This window comes from Chlamydotis macqueenii, chromosome 7 (assembly GCF_036417535.1).
Source record: "Chlamydotis macqueenii isolate bChlMac1 chromosome 7, bChlMac1.mat, whole genome shotgun sequence".
Lineage (NCBI taxonomy): Eukaryota > Metazoa > Chordata > Aves > Otidiformes > Otididae > Chlamydotis > Chlamydotis macqueenii.
In genome coordinates this window covers 33644184-33666355 of record NC_141562.1, presented here as the reverse complement: position 1 = coordinate 33666355, position 22172 = coordinate 33644184, and the positions used below count along the sequence as shown (strand labels likewise).

The 22172-nt window shown below is 42.8% G+C and overlaps 2 protein-coding genes and 1 long non-coding RNA gene across 5 annotated transcripts; 2 read left to right on the top strand and 1 right to left on the bottom strand.

The window, feature by feature from the left end:
• The first annotated feature begins 1145 nt into the window (after positions 1–1145).
• PRDX3 (peroxiredoxin 3) lies at positions 1146–6439 on the top strand. Its single transcript, XM_086752007.1, is given in 7 exon segments — positions 1146–1220; positions 1223–1343; positions 1539–1680; positions 2481–2616; positions 4420–4523; positions 5567–5732; positions 6244–6439. Coding segments are annotated over 7 exon segments (783 nt in total). The 5' UTR covers positions 1146–1160; the 3' UTR covers positions 6298–6439.
• Positions 6440–7619: 1180 nt separating this feature from the next.
• On the top strand, positions 7620–21508 carry SFXN4 (sideroflexin 4). 2 transcript variants are annotated; one of them, XM_086751953.1, is made up of 14 exons: positions 7621–7807; positions 7893–7958; positions 9901–9975; positions 10664–10690; positions 10801–10855; positions 11635–11660; positions 13070–13120; positions 13206–13271; positions 13388–13456; positions 14742–14832; positions 15960–16075; positions 17054–17139; positions 18207–18321; positions 19423–21508. In XM_086751953.1, exons 1-14 carry the CDS (start codon positions 7769–7771, stop codon positions 19498–19500), a joined length of 960 nt encoding a protein of 319 aa, XP_086608079.1. In that variant the 5' UTR covers positions 7621–7768; the 3' UTR covers positions 19501–21508. The 2 variants fall into 2 exon arrangements, with proteins under 2 accessions (XP_086608080.1, XP_086608079.1); XM_086751954.1 differs by lacking the exon at positions 10664–10690 and having other exon boundaries at positions 7620–7807.
• LOC147600127 (uncharacterized) lies at positions 17780–19461 on the bottom strand. Of its 2 annotated transcripts, none has more exons than XR_015259045.1 (2): positions 19381–19461; positions 17780–17995 (listed from the first exon to the last, which is right to left on the bottom strand). It is a non-coding gene; the product is annotated as an uncharacterized LOC147600127 (long non-coding RNA). The 2 variants fall into 2 exon arrangements; XR_015259044.1 differs by lacking the exon at positions 19381–19461 and adding an exon at positions 18187–18322.
• Positions 21509–22172: the final 664 nt, after the last annotated feature.

The window sequence follows — 22172 nt, the reverse complement described above, 5'->3', positions numbered from 1 at the left end:
CATCTTCATCATCGCCTTTTGGGCACCTCCATCTTCATCACAAGCCCAGCCAGCCACCTACTATCTCTGTGCACATTGGAGTATATAACTTTATTCTGGCTGCTCTGCTGGGCACTACAGTTTTTGAGATTCAGAGTCACATTTCCAGCTGTCATTGGCTACATCTGGATTAATAAATTCAAGAGTGCCACAGAAAGGTACCAGTGACTGAAACTGGTGATGGTGTTAAATGCTTAGAAAGGCTTCAGCATGCTTTTGGACAACAGTGACTAACTGCCCCAAACACTGCCAGGGCACTTTAGAGAGTTAATATCGGCTAATGACTGACCTTAACAGGCAGTTGCACGCAGCATCCCTCTTTTGAAGGCTCAGAGGTCACTATTACGGAGGTCACTGGACCATGCCCGCTGGACCAGTACCAGGAATAAGTTTGCCAGTTTGCTCAGAAGTAGAGCTTCCACATCCATCGAGCTCATCCCGGGGGCCTGTGACGTAGCTGACATCTCTTGGGCTGCCTTTGGCCTTGGCCCCAGCTGCTGACGGCGGAGCTCGTCCTGCCAGGGGAGCCGGACTTCTCTCTGGTTTACAAGGTGGGATCTCCCCTTTGTAAAAGGCTGGGGATATTTACAAATACAAATATTAAACCAGAAATGACCAAAACCTTGGGTTCAACTTGATTTCACTACTTAGATGAAGAACCACACAAAAAGAAGCTAAAAAAAAAAAAAAAAAAGAAAAATGGACTTTTAGAAAATGCTTGGTTTTCAGTACTCTGGGTTGTGCACGCCACTTGTGCTGCTTCACGTGGCCTAGAACAGGGCAGGAAGCTGGCAATTCTTGGTGAAGATGATCTCTGTTGCTGGCACCCTCAGGTATTTAACAAAAATAGCCTAAGAAAACCTTGTACTGCTCAACTGACTGTTAAAGTAGCTCCTTTAGCTTGAGTTGTGAGGGCTTGCGCTTCAACAGCAGACTTTGAAGCCCTCAGCTTCAGGGAAACAGGTTTATATGTATCAGGTGCGGTCCCTGACAATGAAGTCAGAGCCAGCTACATTTGAAAAGTTTGTATCCGGAAGGTTTTTGAGCACAAGCCACGCTGTTTCCCCGCCTCGTCCCTCCCGCGCCCGCAGGGCCCGGCTCCGCCCGCCGCCGCTCTCAACATGGCCGCTGCGCTGGGAAGGCTCCTGCGGAGCGCGGTGAGTGAGTGCCTGACCCTCCCTCCCCGGCCGCCCCGACGGCCCTGACCCTCCCTGTCCCCCCGCAGGTGCCCGCTGCCGCCGCCGCTGCCGGGAAGGGGCTGACGGCTCGGCCCCTGCCCTGCACCCGCCGCCACTTCAGCCTCGGTAAGTGCGGGAGGGCGGCGGGGACACACGCGTTCCTCCCCGGGGGAGGCGGCGGGAACGCCTGCGGCCTGGGGGGCACCGGCCGCCCTTGCAGCTGCGCCCGGGAGGAGGCGGAGGCGGCCCAGCCCGGCCCTGGGGCCCGCAGCTCCATTTTGTCCCCCGGCCCGTCCCGCAGCTCCGTTTTCTCCCCCGCAGGCTCCCCGCGGTTTGCTCCAGCGGTTACGCAGCACGCCCCGTTTTTCAAAGGAACGGCCGTGGTCAACGGAGAGTTCAAGGAGCTGAGCCTGGATGATTTCAAGGGGAAATACCTGGTTCTCTTCTTCTACCCCCTGGACTTGTGAGTGCGGGTTTCTCCCCTTTCCCATGGGCCTCCTGCCTTGCTGAAGGTCGTCAGAAATGCTGCAGGTCATCGCTGTCTAAAGCGGGTGGTTTTACCTTATCTGGGCCAGTCTTACAAGGCTGGTGTGTCAGTTTCTAGAGCGTGAGTGATAAGATTTGGGGGCAAATGGCTGTTGTGTGCTAGAGCAATAGATCTGCTGGCTGGAGAGCATCTTCTGAATGTCAGGACTGAGGCAGACGTGGCCTTGCAAGTGTGGTTCCTCTTACAGTCAGATCCCAGGGGTGAGAGCATTGCCTTGCCCTTTGGGGTCGTGTTGGACACTTTCTGCTTTTAAGGGTCAGGGCCAGCAGAACTGCAGGGAGACGGCTCCAGAGCACAAGATGAACAGGTGGGGCCGAGCCTGTCCAGAAGACTCAAATCATCGTGAGCTTCCTGGGCCGTTCTGCTGAAGTTTGGTGTAATTTGGCATATGGGGAAGAATTTAACCTGCAGTCCTTTCTGCTGTAGTTTTCAAAAACTCTCTGTCTAGAGCATGTCTAACAGAGACAGTTTCTCCGTATCTGCAAAAACTCTAGTCTAGAACTGGGAGTTGAAAACTGATGTGACAGCTAGGTAGCTATGGCTGTTGCTTTGAGACTGATTGAAACTCATCTTAAGCAGGAAACATGGTTAAAATTGTCAGGCTAAAGAAAATGCGCTGTTGTGTTAATGCCTAGAAACAGGTGTGAAAGTCTTTGCTAGAAAAATCTCTGAAAAGAGTGCAGAATCATTACAGCCTGTTCTTTCTTCCCACCCAGCACCTTTGTCTGCCCGACCGAAATTGTAGCTTTCAGCAACAAAGCAAATGAATTTCATGATGTGAATTGTGACGTTGTGGCGGTTTCTGTGGATTCTCATTTTTGTCATCTGGCCTGGATAAATACACCACGAAAGGTATGAATTGGGTGGCTGTTTGGGGCTTTTCTCTGTTGGCTTGTTTTCACAAGAGCTCCTGAGAGGAACAATTGAATAAACAAACACTGATTTAAAGAAATAGACTGCCTATAGTGATATATTAAGGGATTAACTTTTACATTTGATGACATAATTTTGACCTCAATCTTTGTTTTCTTGATCTCTTCCTTAATAACTTGGGGCTTTTTTCATCTTTGATTTGCTCTCTTGCTAGTCCTCTAGGTTACATCATCTCCTTACACATTTATCTTGAAAGACAAATACACGGTAGACATGTCAGTGTCTTAAGCTGCCTGTAACAGCTGATGCTTTGTATGCACCCTCACAAAAAATTAACTGCAGCTCTTTAGTCATAGCTGTTAACCAATACCCAACAGTGGTGGCTTTGGAGTGGAAGTAGAACAACCAGTTTATTGGAGCACTTGTGTTATTAACTCTCACTTGCTGAAATGGTTCCACTTCTGCAATACAAGTGGAGGTCCTCAGCTTTCTTTGAGGGAAGAAAGTGATAAAGACGGCCTTTTACTGGAGATGAGCCTCTTTCAGATGTATATAAAAATGCCCACTTTTAATCACGTAAAGCACCTCACTGTTTTGGTTAGTTGTAGAGAACGGGAAGCATCGCAGGAAGGTGCAGAAGCTCCTGTGCCATCAGTTGTTACCCCTGCGGTCGTGTGGGTAGCAGCCTGCAGCGATGCTGGCAGCCTAGGGCGCCTCCAGGTGCGCAGCTCTGCCGTTGGAACGTACAGGGGAGGGAGGAGAGTTTGCTGGATTTAATATGGCTTGGCTGAGCCTGTGGAGAGTGTTTAATTCTTTGCATGCTTTGTTTGGAGCTCTAAAACGTGATTGTGCTGTGACTTCACTGCTTTATGTGAAAGTTGTTCAGTGTGTGTCAGTCAGGGACTCAGTGCATGCCTAGCAAAACGCCTTGCAAAGAGTGGAAGGAATTCCATGCTGGTGCAGATGGGAAACTGACACCCGGAGAAGCCGAGGCCTTGGTTTCTCCAACGTCTGCCTTCAGAGCTCTGTGTATGAGAACTGCCTCGCAGACAAACATTTGCAGGATCAGGGTCTGAGTGACTGAGATTACACAATGATTCACTGATGATGCCCGGAATAGAAAAGCTAACAACCTGCAGGCTTGTTTCAAGGATAGACAGCTTATCTTCCTTGCAGTTCCAGTGTGTTGCGAAACTGAAATAAATCTTGGTTGACTCTCCAAATAGTATTTAAATTGATTTTTGGGGAGGGGGAAAAAGAAACCCATGCACTAAATAGAGCAAGCAGCAGAGCTCTGGCATACCTAGCATGGCTGTTAGAAGCCTTGTGTTTTGACTGTTCAAGGTGTGCAGGTTTGTTTTCCCTCCCCACAGTGTTCATCTTGTTTAATTTTGAGTGCTGAAATACGCAGCAGAAATTTTTGTATTCAGAGCGCCTGAACAGGGTACAAGGGAAATCTTTCTGAAAACTCACGACTGTTGTCGTAGGTAGCCTTTTATCACCAAAATAAGCAATTCTAAAACGCTCAGCGCAAAAGAAGTTTTCATGTTCCAAAGAAACCAAATGTTCCTGACTACTTTAAAAAAAAAAAAAGAAGAAACCATCAAAACAAGCCAAACACCACCACCCTCAACCCTCCCCTGGTTCCTTTCATGGAGCAAATGGCAGGAATGTGCTTTGTTGTTAGTGTACCCTCAAGAGCACTGAATCCAGAGACTCAAGAAGGATTAAAAGCTAAAAAGCATTTTGTAACAAAATGGAATCTTACTCTTATTTCTCTAGAGCGGCGGTTTGGGCAAAATGAATATTCCAGTTCTGTCAGACCTCACAAAACAGATCTCCCGTGATTATGGGGTGCTGCTGGAAGGACCTGGCATAGCACTAAGGTAACGCAGGATTGCCGATAGCTCGGTTATGACACAACCCCGTCTAAACCAACGTGAACCATACCGTCTCCTCCTGCAGGGGAAACTGCACGAGGATCAAACGAAGGCTGTAAGATGTTACTTTTTCTGCAGAACTTCTGCTGCATCCCACCCTAGGAAAAGGGCACGTGGCCGTTAGGTTGAGAATGGTTCCAGGTCTCTCTGAGAATGCATGCAGGGGAAAGCCAGCTGTTCTGCTCCGAGTGAATGGGAGAACTGCGTGTCACTAAGGAATACAAGAGTAGGATAGAAGAGCATTTTACTATTGTTTAGATTTTTTCACAATTTATGTCTGTCTTTGTTTTGTTTTGTTTCCTTTCTTCTGAAGGGAGAAGAGACTGCCTTAGCTTCAGTGTGAGAATTTTCTAAAGCGGTAGTTCTAGAGGCCACTAGAGTTAATCCCATAATTATCTAGAGTTTAAAAAATGACATTTCCTTCTCCACCATGGGAATACTTACTAAAAGCAAATAGTGTCCCTGAGATCCATTGGATCGGGTAGGAGTCTTCTGGAGACCTTTGGTTCCTGATCTCTTTGGATAAGGAACTTCAGACATTTGTTTGTTGATAAATTAAGCTAATTAATATGGTAAGACTGGGACTTTGGTTTTCAAAAGTGTTTCTATGCAACAGGATTTAATTTAGTAGCTTAATGCATAATTAATTCTTCACTCAGTGCCTTCAGATTTTCTTATCAAAAAGACATGGGAAGGACACGAGCTATCGACCTTTAAATATAGGTGGAATTAGAAATTCTACCTTTGTTCTACATCTGTCTTGATTTAATAATCTTTACGCATACCATGTAATTTCACCATATCGTACCAGTTGACTGGTTCTTGGCTTTTGATCACTGCACTAACAAACAACGTAGCAAACACTGTTGTTACTCCTCACTCTGATACATGCATCTAAGAATAACTGCCCTGCTGAAATAGTTCATCCTGTTCTTTGTGTTTGGTCTTGGAACACGATTTGCATTCCCTAAATTCTTGCTCAATTACAGAGGTCTCTTCATCATCGATCCGAATGGCATCATCAAGCATCTAAGTATCAACGACCTCCCCGTGGGTCGTAGCGTGGAAGAGACGCTCCGCTTAGTGAAAGCATTCCAGTACGTGGAAACACACGGAGAGGTTTGCCCAGCAAACTGGACTCCAGACTCCCCTACAGTAAGCATCTGCCGAATACCACTTTTCTAAATACGGACACTAGCTTAGTTTAGCATGTCTGAAGGGCTGAGAACCACTTTAATGCCAGGTGCTTGACTGAATCTATGCCTTGTTGTATAAATCTGAGGCTTTTATCGGTTGGACCAATTTAGTCTATTTGTATGATACTAAATGCGTGATTTCTGTGAAGAAAGTCACCGATTTTCTTTTAGAAGACACAGATTGTATTTAAAACTCTAAATTTGACTCGCACTCTTCATGAGTTGTCTTGAGATTTTTTACTTATTTAATACCCTGCTTGATATTTAGCAGGGAAAAAGTGTTATATACTTAAAATTTGCAAGTAGGAGCTTGTACATCATTTAGGCTTTCATCTTTCAACTGAGTGCAGAAACAGAAATAACCTATTGTTTTTATAATGTATGCATGGCTTTTCTTGGATAAAAGGTCACATCTGTCTTTTTTTGTCTTAGTTACATTGTATAATAACTAAACTTTCTTTTCTTGACAGATCAAACCAAGCCCAGAAGCTTCTAAAGAATATTTTGAGAAAGTGCATACATAAACCCTCAAATATGTGGACAAAACTCTTAGTTACCATGCCCTGAAGACATTAAGAAAGCAGCTGTGATTACTAAAAAAAATTAAAATCAAAGTTCTAATTTTCTGATGCTTAAAAAGAAATTAAATGTTGAAATATTTACTGACTTCCTTGTCTTGTTTTAAAAAGAAGGGTAAAAACTAAGGCTTCCCCCCCCAACTTTTGCAGCTTGTTTCATGAATTTCTGTGACCGGAATTCTTCCTGAATATGACAAGTACACAAAATACAGTTGTATTCCACTGGGTGTGTGGGTTTGTTTTTTTTTTGTTGTTGTTGTTTTGGTTTTTGGGGTTGGTTTTTTTTTTTGGGCCAGCAAGTGTGCCACAATTTTTCTCACATGAAAAATTAAATTCTGTAACAAGAATTTGAAACAATGGGGAAAATGCAGAAAATAGAATTTTGATACTTGGTTTGTTTTTAAAGAATTTTGCAGAGGAAGCAATGAATGTAACGAGTGAAAAATAAAAAAGAATCCCGCTGTTTTTGTGTGTAAATGCACTACAGTTCCAAATGAATGTAAGTCTGTGCCATTTTAATCCTGCATATACTCGAAGATGCAGAGCAGTTACCCAGGAGCATTAACAAGCATGAAGAGCTTGCATTCTGCTTGCGAGGTGGCAAAAAACTGAACTGTGTACTTACTGGAGCTTCATGACAGTCTTCCATCATTTGAAGCATTGCTTACTTGCTTGAGTCTGTCTCCAGGAAAAACTTAAACATGAAATGTTGTGCTGCTTGAAAACAATGTCAATATCTCTAGGTATAATAATAAATATCTCCAGCTGTAACAATAAATCTTGACCAGCAGCTGTGTTGCTTTGCTTTGCTTTTTTTTTTTTTCCCCTTCACTTTTTCCCCAAAGATTCTTGTTTATTTTGAAGAATTTGGAAGTTGGGTAAGGTGCATTGCATTAGAAATTATCTTCTATACCGTTGATCCCAGCAGTTGGCAGCCGGCAGTGCCTTTGTGCGTGTCCCAGGGTGAGTGTGCTGCAAAGGGCTGGACAAATCCATGCAATGCCGAATGGGTTTGTATTTTTCATCTGCCCCTTTGAGCAGGGAAAAAGGACTAAAGATAAACAGAAGCCTGAGGGAACCACCTTGGCGAAGTGGCTGTTGTGTCCCAAATTATCTTTAAAATGGGTGTTCACGCTGCAATGGTGGTGAAAGGATGAAAAAGCGAGCCTGATGTCTTGTGGTGCCTGGTGATGCTCCAGGTTTCAGTATGTGCAAATCTCTTTTCAGTCCCGATGTTCTGGTTTCTGTAAATCCACGCAATTTTTTTTTCCAATAAACCTCCAATAATCACCCGGCCCAGGCACGAAGCCCACCCTGCGCTGGGCGGGCGGGATCCCGAGGCGGCGGTACGGGGCCCGGGCGGAGCGTGCAGCAGCCGGACCGTTCCCCGGCGGCGCTTTTCCGGTGCCGCGGCTCCATGGACGCCAACCTGCGGTTCTGGAGGGCGGAGGGACAGGTCAGGGGCTGGGGAGGGGGACGGGGCGGTCGGGACGGCGCGGCTTGGGCGGGCTGCCTCCGAAATAACCCCTCGTCTCCGTCAGTCGTTTTGGCAGAGGTTCCTTCTCTGGGCGGACGTCTTGGATCCCCTGCTGCTCCTGAAATCCTCCGTGAGTACGGCGGCGCGGCCTCGTCGCGGTTTAATTCAAAGCGGTGGCACCGGTGACCGGAGGGACGGGTGTTTCGGGGCCCGGGGCCGCAGGGAGGGGACGGGGCTGGCCCCCCCTGCCCTTGGCGCCGGGGATCTGCGGGACGGCGTGGCCCCAGCCGCTCCGTGCCCCTTCACTCCGGCTCCCCAAACGTGTGGGTGACGGGGAGGTGAGCTGGCGACTTCATGAATTTTGGCTTTGCTGGGTGTAAAATAACATCATTGCAAGGTTTCTGAGGAAAAATAAAATACATACATACATATATGTATATAAGAAATACAAATCTACATGTGTACATTCCTATATACAATACCACGAGCCAAAAGGCGTTTCTAGACAATGTTGGCTGCTGTTCCAGCGGCTGAATTAGCACAATTAAGAATCAGGAAGCCCCCAAAGACAAGAGATGAAGCAAGCAGCTGGGCGTGCTGTTCCTAAACACATCCCGCTGCTGGAGGACTCGAGACAGGGAGCTGTTGCGGCTTTGGAGAAGGCAGGTGTGCTGAACTGCACCACAAGCACCCCAAATCTCTGCTGGCTAATCCCCATACCCATCCTTGAGGTGCAGCTTGATCTGAAGGTCATGAAGCAATTTGATTCTCCTCCAAGTGACTCTGCAGAAGGAATTGTCCCTAAGAGGGAGCACACCTGATCTGTAGGGCCTTTTTATGCCATGGAATGATTATTACAATTTTAACAAGAACTATTAAAAGTGTGACACTAAACACACTGGCAGCTGTAAAGCCTAGCTTCTAAATTTCAGGAACTGTCACAACAGCAAATTTATGGGGAAGATGTCTTTTTGCATAGCTCCACTTCTGTGTAGTTTTGTCAGGGGTGACGGTGGAAAAAGCACAGCACATTGTATGAGAGTTGGCTGCTTGGTTGGTATATTAAAGGAATATTTGTTGATTTATTTTTTTTTTTCTAAGGGAAAGCTCCTTTAAAGCAAAAGAACACAGTAAAAATGTGTGTGCATGAGATTCTTCCTTGTCACTTGCAGAGTTAGTGAGTTGGATGTATCCATTCATCTATCTCTATATGTGGGTATTCATGGTACCAATACATATCTCTCTGTATATTTGCATGTACAAATAATATAATTTAGTAAATGTACATTATACATATGTAAACGCCAACAATAAAATTTTATAGCGCATTTGGGGATTTGGAGATCTGGGATGAGTCCACACTTCCTTGAATTAAAATACACTGTTGCACATAGAGATGTGCCTGTTGAAGAAAAGCCAAATCATCTCATAAATTCTCCTAAGAGGGAGAATTTTTTTTTTTATGTGGCCTGTGGATCACTACATGAGGTTACAGTTTTATTCTCTTTGTTTAAGTGTGCTTGTTTTCCGTAATTGAAAGCTTGAGCTAAATTTAAAGGCAGAATGTACGATCCAAAACTTGGTCACACATTTGTGAACGTGCAGGAACATCTAGTGATGTTGTGACTCGTTGCTGGTGATTTTAAAAGTCTGGTTTGGAATTTCTTTTTAAAATAATCATCTAAGGGCCTGTGGGGTTATCAGATGGCTGCTCTGGCAGCAAATCTTTGCGTTTGCCAGCACACATAGGTAATTTTAAGTACAAGATTAACACTCTTGATTTCAGTCAGGTTTTTCATATGCTTAAAGTTCCAGAGCATTTGTGTAATGGCTTGAGGGATTGATACTGAAGGGGAACAAGGGAGCCTGAATAATGTAAAAGTTTCTCGGAGCGTGAATTGGTTGTGTGCCTAGGGTGTGTTCTTGCTTTCACTGCTCTGGTGAGGGACAGGTGTGTGATTAGCTCAGCATTCTAGGTTTGTGTTTAGAGTGTCTTATAACTGAACTATTGCACTTCAGACTGTTGAAATCTGAGATATTTTTTCTGTTTGTTTTGTTTTTCTCAAATACAGGATGAAATAAGAACAACCAGGTTATTAACACAAAACAGTGAGAAGAGCCTAAGTGAGCCCGTACAGAATGATCAGGTATTTTGGAGTGCAGTTTATAGAAAACAGAGGTGTGTTTTTTCAGGCTGAAATAGTTGATATTAGTATGAGACCTAGCAGACAGAATACAGAGATTCAGATACAAGGGATAACACAAGAAAAACTCATTACGACAGAGATTTTTCTAATCTATGAATCTAGTAGGAATTTCTTTTGATTACTACTGACTTTAATGCCAAATGGCAGTATTATCATCCTGAAGAATGCTAGGTTGAGTATCATACAGCTGAGTTTAAAGTCTTTCTTTTGACTCAGTGTGGGCTGAGCTCTTCCTGTGTCGCACCTAGTACCTTGTGTGTCAAAGTCTGAAAGGAGAAATAAAAACTTATGTGGTGCCAGAAAAGCTAAAGTCTTAACATAAGTGTTCAGGCTTTTAGCCACATTTGAATTGTCGTTTTCTGTTTTAAAATACCTACTAGCTTAACTTTTAAAAATTAACTTTCTGTTTTGCCATAGTGTGTGTCACACAGCACATGGGATGTAAGTTATAATCAACAAGGAGCATATGGAGACAAATTTTAGGGAAAAAATAATTAAAGAGGTGTATATGTATATAGCACTCCAGTCATAAGTTATTGGAAAAAAGAAAGGTACAATAAATTTAGAGAGAAAATTTTACCTAGTCTCTTCTGAAACTTGATTACTAACCTAATTTTCAATTGATTAGACAAAGCAAGCCTTCCTGCTAAGCCTGGTAAGTTACAAAATATTTAGAAATCTTTTCTTTCTTTCTTTCTTATTCAAGTATGGCAAAGGTGGTCTAATTTGCCTTTTTTTTTCTTTTTTCTTTTTGTTTGTTTTAAGTCCAGTGTACATCCTGACACAAATGAGATAATTCCAATTTTGTTTAGACCTCCAGGTAAGTTCCCTTAAGAGAAGTTTTGTGTACGTGACTGAAGCATCAAAGGGGAATAGCTCATGGTAAACCGCTGTGATGCTCTTCTCCATATGGAAAACCAAGTAGACTCTTACTTCTGTCAGTTGCATTGTCATGGCTGTTGGAGATTTATTTATTCCTAAGGTCCTCTTGAGGACTTTTTCCTATAGTTTATTTTGGTGGAAATAGATGGAAATAGCCTGACCAGTCTCAGTTTCTTGTCACTACAGAATGAGTTCCAAATCCTTCCACATATGAAACGGTCTGCCATACGCTAAGCTTTCACTTGATGGATGTGGCTACCGTATGAACTTGCTGTGGTGGAAGATGAAGTCTGCTTGGGGTGATGTTTAGGGAGCCAAGACAGCACAGGTTGTTGATCAGATATAACTATACTTACACTATTTACTCCTTATCTCTTATACCCACTCACAGCCCTTGTTGCCACCTATCTCTTTCCGAATAGAGAGCTGAATTTCCGTTGGAAACTCAGTTACGTAGTTTCTGAGTAGCCACGCTGAGTGGAGTTCACAAGGGCTCCTTTTGGCTGTGAGCTGTGACCAGGTGTTCTGGCTTCTTGAATAAGGAATGAGAGACAGAGGTTAGAATTGAAGTCCATGGTGATGGTGGGTTTTTTTGTGGGCAGTGTTTTACTTAGAGCTGAAAGTACAGGGGGAAGTTAGGGGAATTTTCTGCTCAAAACCATCCGTCTAGACTCACAGCAGTTATTTTTACTGAAATAAAGTTTTCTTTCTTTTTAGCCTTCATGCCCATATCTCTTCCGTTGGTGAGTAATCATGAAAGATGCTGGTGTACCTCGTGGGTGACATTTTTCCAAAGTCAGAGGTTGGAGAGAGGGAACAGAAGGTTTTAGGCTTCTTGTATTTTCAGCAGAAGCTTTTTAAAAGACATCTGTTTTGTGGGAAGTGCTGAGTAACCTAGAAATCAAGCCTTTAAGGAATCTCACTGGACATCCAGACCTGTTAGCTGCCTTCCTTCAGCAGTATTCAAAAAGATTGTTCATGTGTGAAGGTCAGCTTTCTGTTGCAAGGTGAAATTCGCTCAGCATTGAGAGCAAGGCCTGGTTTTGGTCTGTTTAACCTCAAAAAAACTGGAACCGCAGTAGAGAGGAGTCAATCTTGTGTTCCATGTTTCAGACGCAGAATATTATTTTTTTTCTTATGTTGATTGTGTATTTGCAAGTAAGAAATTGTATTGTCAAGAAATTACAAAAGATATAAATTCTCTTATAATGCTCAAAATTACACTATTTTGTTTCATGAACTTTGTAGCTGTAAATATATGTATATTTATTCATTTAGATGCGTTTGCCTTTAGTTTTGGCCTATGAGTGTGCACACTGAGATACGTCATTCCATATAGAGATTACAGCATGAAGTTACGTGGCGCTACTAGAAAGTATAATGAAAGTCTTGATGGCTTTTAAAATTCATTAAGAACAGTAATAGAGTTAACAGAAATATTTCTTTTTGATATTTACACCTTAATGCTCTTTCATAGACGTGGTTAGATTCAGCCCTGGCATTAAAATAAAGGTAGTCGATCCACTAATATTAAATGGATTACTGATCCTCCTCTGAGGCTTTGGACATTCGCTGCTGTCCTCTTATTCCATGTTTGCCTTATCGTGATTGACTTTGTTCTTTGAGAGTGTTCCACACCTTGAGCTTGGTAGGCCAGACCTCAAGAAAGGCTGTGGTTTATTAAAAGTGATGTTCTTATTCACTGTCTGAATTTGAGGAGGAGTTGGGAACTAAGTCCTGAAATCTTTGATCTTAGATCAGTTAGTTCTAGTATTTATATCCTCACTAGTCAAAACAATCTGACATTTTTATTACCTTAGTTATTTTATTTGCATCTATTTAAGCTTCACAGGTACAAATGCATTTTTAAATTTTGGGTAAGAAAGCATCTTGCTCAAATACTCTTGCACACCGAGTTTTTATCACTGTGTTTCTGTGTTTTGTATTGGATAGGAAAAGTGAATGTGTCACATCTGTAGCAAAGAAGTGTGTTAGCCTAGAAACAAGGCAAATGGCTTTGGGTGCTGACTGGAGCCTTTGACACTGCTGCAAATAGTAACGTGGCAGTTCTCTTCATGCTCTAGCCAACCACTGCTCCCCAAAAACTTCTAGACTCATCAAACGTAATTTTCTTGTGGGGTTTTCCTCTTAGGTCATTGCTACTTCTCTTCAGCTCGGGGCAAAGCAAGCTTTTTTCAGACAGGTAATTGCCTCTTTCTTTCTACGTTTACAAGTCTTCTAGTCTCAATCCCAAATTCATTTTTGCTTATAACCTCTCATTTCTGCAGTTCGTGTTTCACACATATACCACAGGATTCACCCTATTAAATGGAAATGGTACCCCAAAGGCTGAAGTATGTGTCGATTTTTATTTTTTTAAAACATCTTAATGGTAAAAGACCATTTTGAACATGATTTACAAGTGGTTTACAAATGTACTTATGTAGCGTGTTTCTTCTGTCCTTCTTAGGAGTACTCACTTCAACAAAAGAAGATCGTCTACGGCTTGGGAGCCATTTCCTATGCAGCATGTATTGGTGTATGTATTTGCTTAATGATTGCTTTCCTAGTAAGCTCTCCTGAGGAGGAGGAGGCACTAAGATAGTCATGCTGCCTGTCACCCTTCAGGATTGTGCTCTGATGCTCTGCTCCGATGTCTTGCCCCAGAACTGTTCAGAATAAGAATTTTCCTGATCATCTGTCAGCTGATACCATGCTTGGCTTCCTCTGATGCTTCCTCTTCTGTCCTTTTCTTTATTATTCTGGAAGCTTAGCAAATGGGTAGTGAGAGGAAGTGGCCAGGGTTTACAAACACAGAGTAGCCACTGGGTTGTTGTAGTTCTTTTTGCTGTAGTGCTGTGGAAGAGATCTGTCTCGCTCTAAACGAGTGGTGAAATCTGCAGGCATCTGTACTGGATAGAGTTAGCTCAGATCCCAGAAGCAGCCTAGCCATGAGAATACTGCACTGAATGCAGGTAAATTAGCCTTCCAGGAGAGCTAGGTAGCTAAGGGCTAGCTAGCTCTGTGCTCTGCTGGAATAGGAATTGGTCGTTTCCAGAGTCTGCTACATCAGAATGAGCGCTGGTGTCCTCGTGACACTCACTGCAAGTGCAGATGCCCCTATAATGCATTTCCTCACTCTCCACACTAAACAGTGATTTTTAAATAAGCCTTCTGGCAGAAAAATACGACTGTTTCTGCTTTTCACTTCTGCCCCCTAGGCTAATAGCTGGGCCAGCAGTGGTCAGGACGTACGGAGGTCTGGGCAGGCAGCTGTGCCTGTGGGTCAATGTGGGAGTTCTTCCCCTTCGTCCTCCGAGGGAGACTCTGAGCATGAGCTGGTGTCTGGCCATTTATTCCTCAATGAAACTTCCTGCAACTGTATTATGGGAATATAGAATTGGGCTGAAACTGCAGAGAATCAGGAACAAATACACAAGTGAACCAGATTTCCTGTTTGGGGGAGAGAGCAGTATGTGACAAAAGGCAGTTGGACGGATGTCCAAGGGCTGTTAGTCAGAGGTAATTGTTCTGTTTTCCTTTTTCTGTCTTTGTATTACACTGCTGCTGTCCTCTACATAATAATGTTTAGTGCTTTTTTATAATAATATTTTGTATTCTTATCTAAAAGAATGATTGCAAATACCCTCAGTAACTAGAGGACATGTGTTTTTTGTTAGAATGTTAAACCAAGGCATTTGCTTATTTTTATAGACAGGAACTATGTATTAAGTCACAGATTTTTTTCCTAACCTGTTGCACATACTGAAGTGCTTCACATTTTTTTTTTAATAGAAGGTGCCTGTTTCCTTCCAATGCCTTAGGCTCTTCCTTTTATCTTCATGAATCAATACGCATTGAAGAGTTCACTAACACAGCTCGTCGTCCAAAAACTTCTGCCTGCTCCTCTTCTTGGTGAGTAAAAAGAAACTGTGGCCAACTGCAGCTGGTCTGAGGGCCATTTGCTGCCCCCATCTGATTGTAGAATTTTAATTGTCATTAACTGTTTTTCTAATGCTGTTAAAGAAGTTTTTGGCCTTTCCTAGGGGGAAACTGATAAAATTAAAACACGTTATCTCCTCTTTTCCAAGTTACCTGAGATGGCTAGCCAGATCTTTCTGAGGATCTACATTAGAGCTTTCTGACTTGTTTCCCTTGCAGCAGGTGTTAAAATGTGCTCTTCTATTTTCTTAAATGCAGAAGAAACCTGAGGGCAATTGATTAGTGTTAGTCCAGCATTTGAAAAGTGTCCTCTGTTACGCAGTATCTTTATTGAACAGCCCTGCCAAAAACTAATAAAAAGCGAAATCTACTGTTCCAAGCAAGATCAGTTTGCCAGGGTATGCCCTGTTATGCCTAGACCTTGGTCTAGAAAATAGAAAGGAGAACACCAGCTAGATTTCTAACTCCCTTTTGATACAGCCTTTGTAAGTGCCAGTGGTTTAGGGTTGTGTTTTCAGTGACTGACCATGGGATAGATGTTTTCAGGTACCTTGTAAAGCTGGGTCTGGAGGAGACTGAAACATTCTCATCTAGGATCCAGCTGAAGCACTGCCTCTTGTGACAGACACACAGCTGGGCAGACGAGTGCCATAATGGAACAACATGGAGCCAGTGTTCCCCTGGCACCCTTCCTTTCACATCAGGGATGCAGCCTTTACTTATAAGTCTGTTCCCTTCAAGGTCTTTTTTCTGTGCTGGATTTTGTGCTAACCAGTACAAAACCTATCCAAAACACAAATCCCTCCCCTTCCTCATAAGAACCAACTACTCTTGGTTTGAGCTGGGTGGCAGCGATGGAAAGCTCCAAGTCCATAATGATAAAGCACCTTTTAGGACTGGGGGCTTAAAATCTCACTCAAGCTTCTGAAACAAAAATTTAGATCTCAAGTAGATTTTTGTGGGGCAGTCTCTTCTTAAGCTGCCAGGTTATTCAGTTGTGAACTGTTGAACGGGAAATGTAAAATGCACGTAATTATGAATGTTACTATTGAGACAGTCCTTTTGGATCTTTTAAAGCAAAATCCTCTTTAACTCTGCAGGTGTGATGAGTGCATTTACTGTGGTGGTGGTGAGAAGCCCAGAATTTGAGAATGGAATTGAAGTGATGGACAGGAATGGCAAGGTTGTAGGAGTGTCACAGAAGGCTGGTGAGAAGGTAGGCGACGGGGTGGAGGCCTCTCTTGATTTGTCTTTCATTCCCTGCTAAGGGCTGAATGCGATGCTGAGAGTAGATAGAGCTGGATATATTGAAATGAAGAATCCCAGATCAGGTCCTGAATCTTAGGTTCGGCTTGGGCTAGGTCTCTGGAGCCAGGTTCCAGAACCTTTGTGTCTTCAAGGGTTGGCAGCCTCCCCAGACCAACACACGGAGTGCCAGAGCTGAGCCACAGAGACACTAGCATGGGCATTTCTGCTTTCACCTCAAGAGACAAGATTCTTGGACCTTCTTCTGATGGGACACCTCAGAGAAAAGCCCTGTATTGTACCTATCACATGCATCTTCTGTAGTGGGAATATTATTTAAAGGCTGTGCCTCCCAAAGGATAATGCCCCGATCTACAGTGCGCTAGTACATTTTATCCTTGGGCTCCAGTTCCTGACTCTGCATTTACTCCTTGCCTTGCACATCAACATCCACTGTGGAGTCTGTCACGGGAACTAGAGCACGAAGTCATATTTTAAGTGCTGTCAGTGACCCTCCCTTTCTATGCTGCTGTCCACAGGGGAGGAAACAGCCAGATGAGCATAAAGATTTGTGGGCAGCTGCAGAGAGAACTTCAAATTTGTGACACGATTGTTAGGATGCCCAGAAGGTATAACCATTTGGAGGAAGTTCAGCACAACTTAAAAAAAAAAACAACTCTCAGCAAAATTATTATCATGGTAGGAAAACTCAATAGGGCATCAGTAGTATCACCTCCCTTCTAAGTAATTTTTTAGTCACAAGCAGAATATTTGCCACTTGTAGGACTTTAGTTTTAAGAAATAATTCTTCTAACAAATGTTTTTATCCCTCATTTACTGGTTGCTTGAAACTCCACAGTATCAGACAAAAAAGTGCTCACAGAAGCATGCAGTATCTGAAGCTGCGCAGAGCCTTGCTTTAACAGCATTTCTTTTTCTCTCCCTGGAGGCCGTTAAAGAAACAGCATTGTCCAGAGCAGTCTTGTTTGGGACAACATTCTTCCTGCCAGCTGTGCTTACGCACTTTGTGGAAAGGTACTGGAAAAGGGCTGGGGGTGCCTGGTCAGTGTGTATTCTGCTTTTTAGTCTGGCTGTTACCACTTGACAATTTTTTCTCAGTTTTGTGGTATTGCTTGCCTTGGTAGAAGTGATCATTTGAGAAGTTTCTGTTCAGATTCTGTGACTGATTTAGATAAGAAGGTAAATCTGGTTATGTCCGCATCCATGCTTTGAGGGTTTGCAGAAGGCTGTATAAAGCTGTGAGGATTTCCTCTCTTTTCCCATGCAGGAAGCATGTTTGCGCTCTCCTGACAGGCTGTTTTCCAGCACCTCGGTTCCCCAGCTGTTATTTGAGTCCTAGTGTCTGGTGTCAAGGTTGTTCACAGCACTTTTGTTATTTCTGAAGAGATAATATGGCACTTGAATTTGCAACTAAAAATGGATCCCAACTTCCAAGTAGTTTCCCATATATTGTAAAACATGTTCTTGCTTTTGCAACATTTAGAAACTTTCTATTATAAGAAGAATTCATGGTGTGCTTTATCAGAGAATTCTTAGCCTGCCCTGAGCTTTTGGTAGGGATCATCTCTATCATGTAATTTAGTATTGCCTAAATCAATTCCCTGTCCCCTTTTTTAGATTAAGGGACTCCTGTTACCAGAAGACATAAACACAGTTGTAAGATAAAAGTTTAAACACATATCAAGTAATAAATTTTTGCACAAGGCAAAGTAGGACTGCCAAGAGGAACTAAATCTGAAAGGAAGGAGTAATGCAAGAAAAACCTTATTTGAAGAACTGAGTAATGCACCTTCTCTTCTTTTGTCACTTTGATCTTGCTGCTTATTTTCTTAATATTGTATTGACAATGTGGGCTTGGAAAATGCTGCAGCTAAATACAAAACAAAGAGAAGGAACATGAAGTTAGGAGTAAGAACATGGGAAATAAAGTATGGGAACATCTTTAGCATTCATAAGCCTAGATTATTATTAATTTCATTGCAATTTCAACCACTAAAATAGTAGCTAATGCTCTTTGTCTCACTGTCAGATTATTTTTCGAGCCCAAACTGACATACTTACCTTTTCAATGTCTTGGACAGAACAAAATTTGCAAAAACTCCCCGTGCCTTGGCTTCAGTGAGAATGCTTTTTATTACATCAATACTAGCAGGGATGCTGCCAGTCTCACTTAGTATGTTCCCGCAGTGTGGGGAGGTAAGTTCTTTCACCAGAATCAATTATTGTTATATTAAATAGTCATTCTATAACTATGGCCAGCAGTCTTAAAGACACATAGAAAAAAATCAGTAGGATTAAGGTGGTTGTGCATCTAAAACGGGACAGCAGAGAGGCTGCTTGTGAAGGCCCATGTACTTGGCAGAGGCTTTTAATGTAGATTCATCGGACTTTCACAGCTGTCTGAAGCAAGCAAGGTCAAGAGAGCTGTCTTAAAGATTAAAGCCAAGGGTCTTCCAGCACTGTTTTCAGTCCTGCTGGAGAAAGAAAGGATATAAATGAGAATTTTTTTCTTTCATGCGAAGTCAGCATGAGCTCATCGGAGAGATAAACCAACTCCCATGCGACATCTCTTCACCTTGCCTTACTGAACTGTGAAGTGCAATATGTTCCCTGGGAAAGTACACCTTCTTGGCAGGGGTTAAATGGAGGATGTAGCCCTTGGACCTCGGGCTTTGAAGAAGGGGGAATGAGAGAAGAGCCCAAGGTTCCTTTCAGAGTTTGTTTCCTCTCCCTTACTAGCACTGTGTGAATATTCTTCTAACATCACAGACAGAGCTCAATTTTCAGAGGTTTCTTTTATTTGCCTAAATGTTCTGGCATGGTAATTGCTTCTAAAAAATTTCGTAATCTCTTATGGCAACAAGGGTAAACTGAACATAAATTAGGGGACCTGTGAGAAATTATGTACTGAGAGTATGGCTGGTTGGTTCCCTTTGAGCTTCCCAATTGCTCAGCCCACAGCAGTTGTTCTCCTTTGTGAGTCACCCAAATACAGTGAATGGAGACAGCATCACTGATGCCCTGTTGGGATCTTGGCAGTACCTCTCATTTTAAGTAAAACATATTTATTCCCTTATGTATGCACATCTAGAAAATGTCAGAAAAGGAAAGAAAAAGAAGCTCCCAAACAAAAAAAAAAAAAAAAAAAACAAACCCACAAACTCCCAATAAACTAAGAACCCCAAGTCCCATAGAATCTTGCTTTTCGATTTGTGCGAAGTTCAATGCAGTAAAGAGGACTTAACATATACTTACAAGGATATGGTGGTATTGATTCCCTTTTTCTATACATTTCAGATAAATCGAGCAGACCTTGAACCGGAAATTCTGTCATCTACAGAAGAAACGGAGTTATTTTACAATAGAGGAATTTAGAGATTGGCTTTAATGTGTGCTCTGATTGAAGTGAATTCTGAATGCATCAACAAATTCAATTGGCATATGTGACTGATTGAATCATGACTTCACGGGGGCGTACATACCAGATTTGGTGTAAAATGGTATGGTCTATAAAGAAGGAGACTTTGCAAAATGGTTTTGCAAACCCCAGCCCACAGGAAGATATGTACACATAACTTAATGCTGTAAATGATATTTGTACTGTAACACAGCATTTTTCACAAACTGTGTTCTGTATGCTTCCTCATGTGATTGATTTCTTAATTAAAAGACTACTGAATACAAAAGTGTGTTCGCCTGCTGCTGTGGCTGCAGATTTTGATGTTCTGCTTTCCAGGAACACAGCTGGTAAAGGCGTTAACATCTGCAGTCCTTTGGGTAAAGTCAAGCTGGTTCTCAGAATACTTTGTGTGTTCCATGGTATTTAGTAACACTCATTTCAAGGATGAGACACGAGTGAGGTGGCCATTACAGTGATGTTAGACCAAACAACCCTGATAGCAATATAATATTGGTTAAATTTAGTTAAGAAATGTTCAGGAAATGGGTGTCAAACTTGGCTACAAAGTGATTCCTGGCTTTCTCAACATCCTTGAAGGAACTGTAAGGTCGGATACTTCTTAAGCTTTAGCACTTGGGTTTTTTTCGCACTGAAGCCCCTGGGAAGTCCTGTGGCTTTCTGACCTTGTGGTGGACAATAAGGAACTGCCACTTTTGCAGGTTGATGGTGTTTATCCAAACAAAAAAGTTGTCTTTTGAGTTGTGGCATAAGGGTTAGCCTGTTGATCAGTGAGGTGATAAATTTAGCTGATCATTCATACAAAATTATTCAGGGATTCAGGGCTGTCTGAGAAGAGCTGCAGAAAGAGATTACAACGCTAGATGTAAAAAGAGGTGAAATATTACTTCTCACTTTTCCATTTATTGAGCTTGGCAGAGGGGATAATCCAACTTCATGGCTGGACTGTGAGCTGACTGTTAACACAAGCAGTGGAATTCAGGGGTAACGACATACAGTTGAGCTTTGAAATTCTTACCAAAGGACGTTAAGGATACTAGAAGCTCACATCAATTTAAGAGGAGAATGGGCATTTCCTCTTGAATCCATTGAAGGATACAAATTCACGGGTACCACACCAGCAAAAGAAGTTCAGAAGCTCCATACTACTGGAGAGTGGAAGGGATAAGTAGCTTATTTGCCTGCTCTCACTCTCTTGTGTCTGCTTTTGGTGGCCACTGGGATGTGACATTTGGCTCAACAGATCTTTGCTGTGGCCCAGCACAGCTGCTTTCATATGGCTGGCTGACCTGCAACAAAATCAAGCTCAGACCTCCTGATGGAAGAAGACAGAAAGGAACTCCCTCCACAAATGTGGTAGGAGACCCTGGGGTTGTGATACGTATAGGTGGTGGTCACAGGAGAGATGGCTCTAAGATCACTGAAGATGTTCTGCGAGGTGCTGCCAAGGCTGTGTGACAACGATAAATATGCACTAAATAATGCAGTAATCACTGTCACAGAAATAATTTTACAAGTATGGCCTCCAAAGTCTGCCATAAATTAACTTCCTTAGAGTGCAATACACAGCTCACTGCTCTCCTATTGCTGGAGGATTAGATTTCTTTTTACGGTGTGAGGGAACCAAAGGTTTCCCGATCCACTCCATCCCTACAGGACAGCAGCATAGAGCTGTAAGGGAAAAGAGCAGGCGTGGTCTCTTGCAGGAAAACGGTTCCTGCTGTGCTTTTGGCACTGAACAAAAGCAGGAAGTAGGGGGGTGAGTTTAGTCTCTTGTGCAAATTCTGCCTTTTTTGAGCCTTCCTCTAACAACTTACTGCAGGGAAGAGCCAGACAAGGGAAGAGGACAGGGGAGTAGCATCACATCCTAAGGACCTGTAACGTGAGAGGAGCACGCTGTAAAGCTGTGACTGTAAGTTGCCAAGAGTGGCAAAGAGTTTGCGCTACTCCACTGGAGGACTGCTGTGAATTCATGAGGGATTGCTTAGCCTTGCCTTTGGGAGTCATATTCTTAAGTACACAGTAAAATCCAGTTGGATCAACAACAGCAAAGCAGTTGTGCTGTGTCAGACCAAAGGTCTCTCTAGCCACAGGTCATCTCCAACGGCAGCCACGAGGAGACAGAAGAAAAGATCACATCAGGCTCAGCTCTCCTGAGCTGGGAGGATGGTAGGGAGGAGACTTGCCCTGCTCTTTTTCCTTAGACACCACAGGAAGAGGGTTACAGTCTCAGCCTGCCTCTCTCAATTAAGTGTTTGTCTCCTTCCAAATCTTCGTAACGGTGGCACAGCTAACATACATCCTACAGTTAAATTCTCTAAACCTCTTTTTCCTCTATTAATCCTATTTCAGTAATGCACCAAAGGCAAACTCAGATAGGGTCTAATTCCACCCTCAGTAAACATTAATTGGCACTACAATGAAGACCCACACTATGCCCCACTCCTTTTTTTTCCTACATAATTTAAGAAGAGTGGCTAAAGTAAATGCTAGTTACATGAACCACAGCGGGCACAAGGAAAAATTGAAAAAAAAACCCTACTCCTCCAAAAAACAGCAGTAGAGCAAAGCCAACAAATTGAAGATAACACATTAGTGAACTTTGAATTGTCATAGTAACTAGACAAAC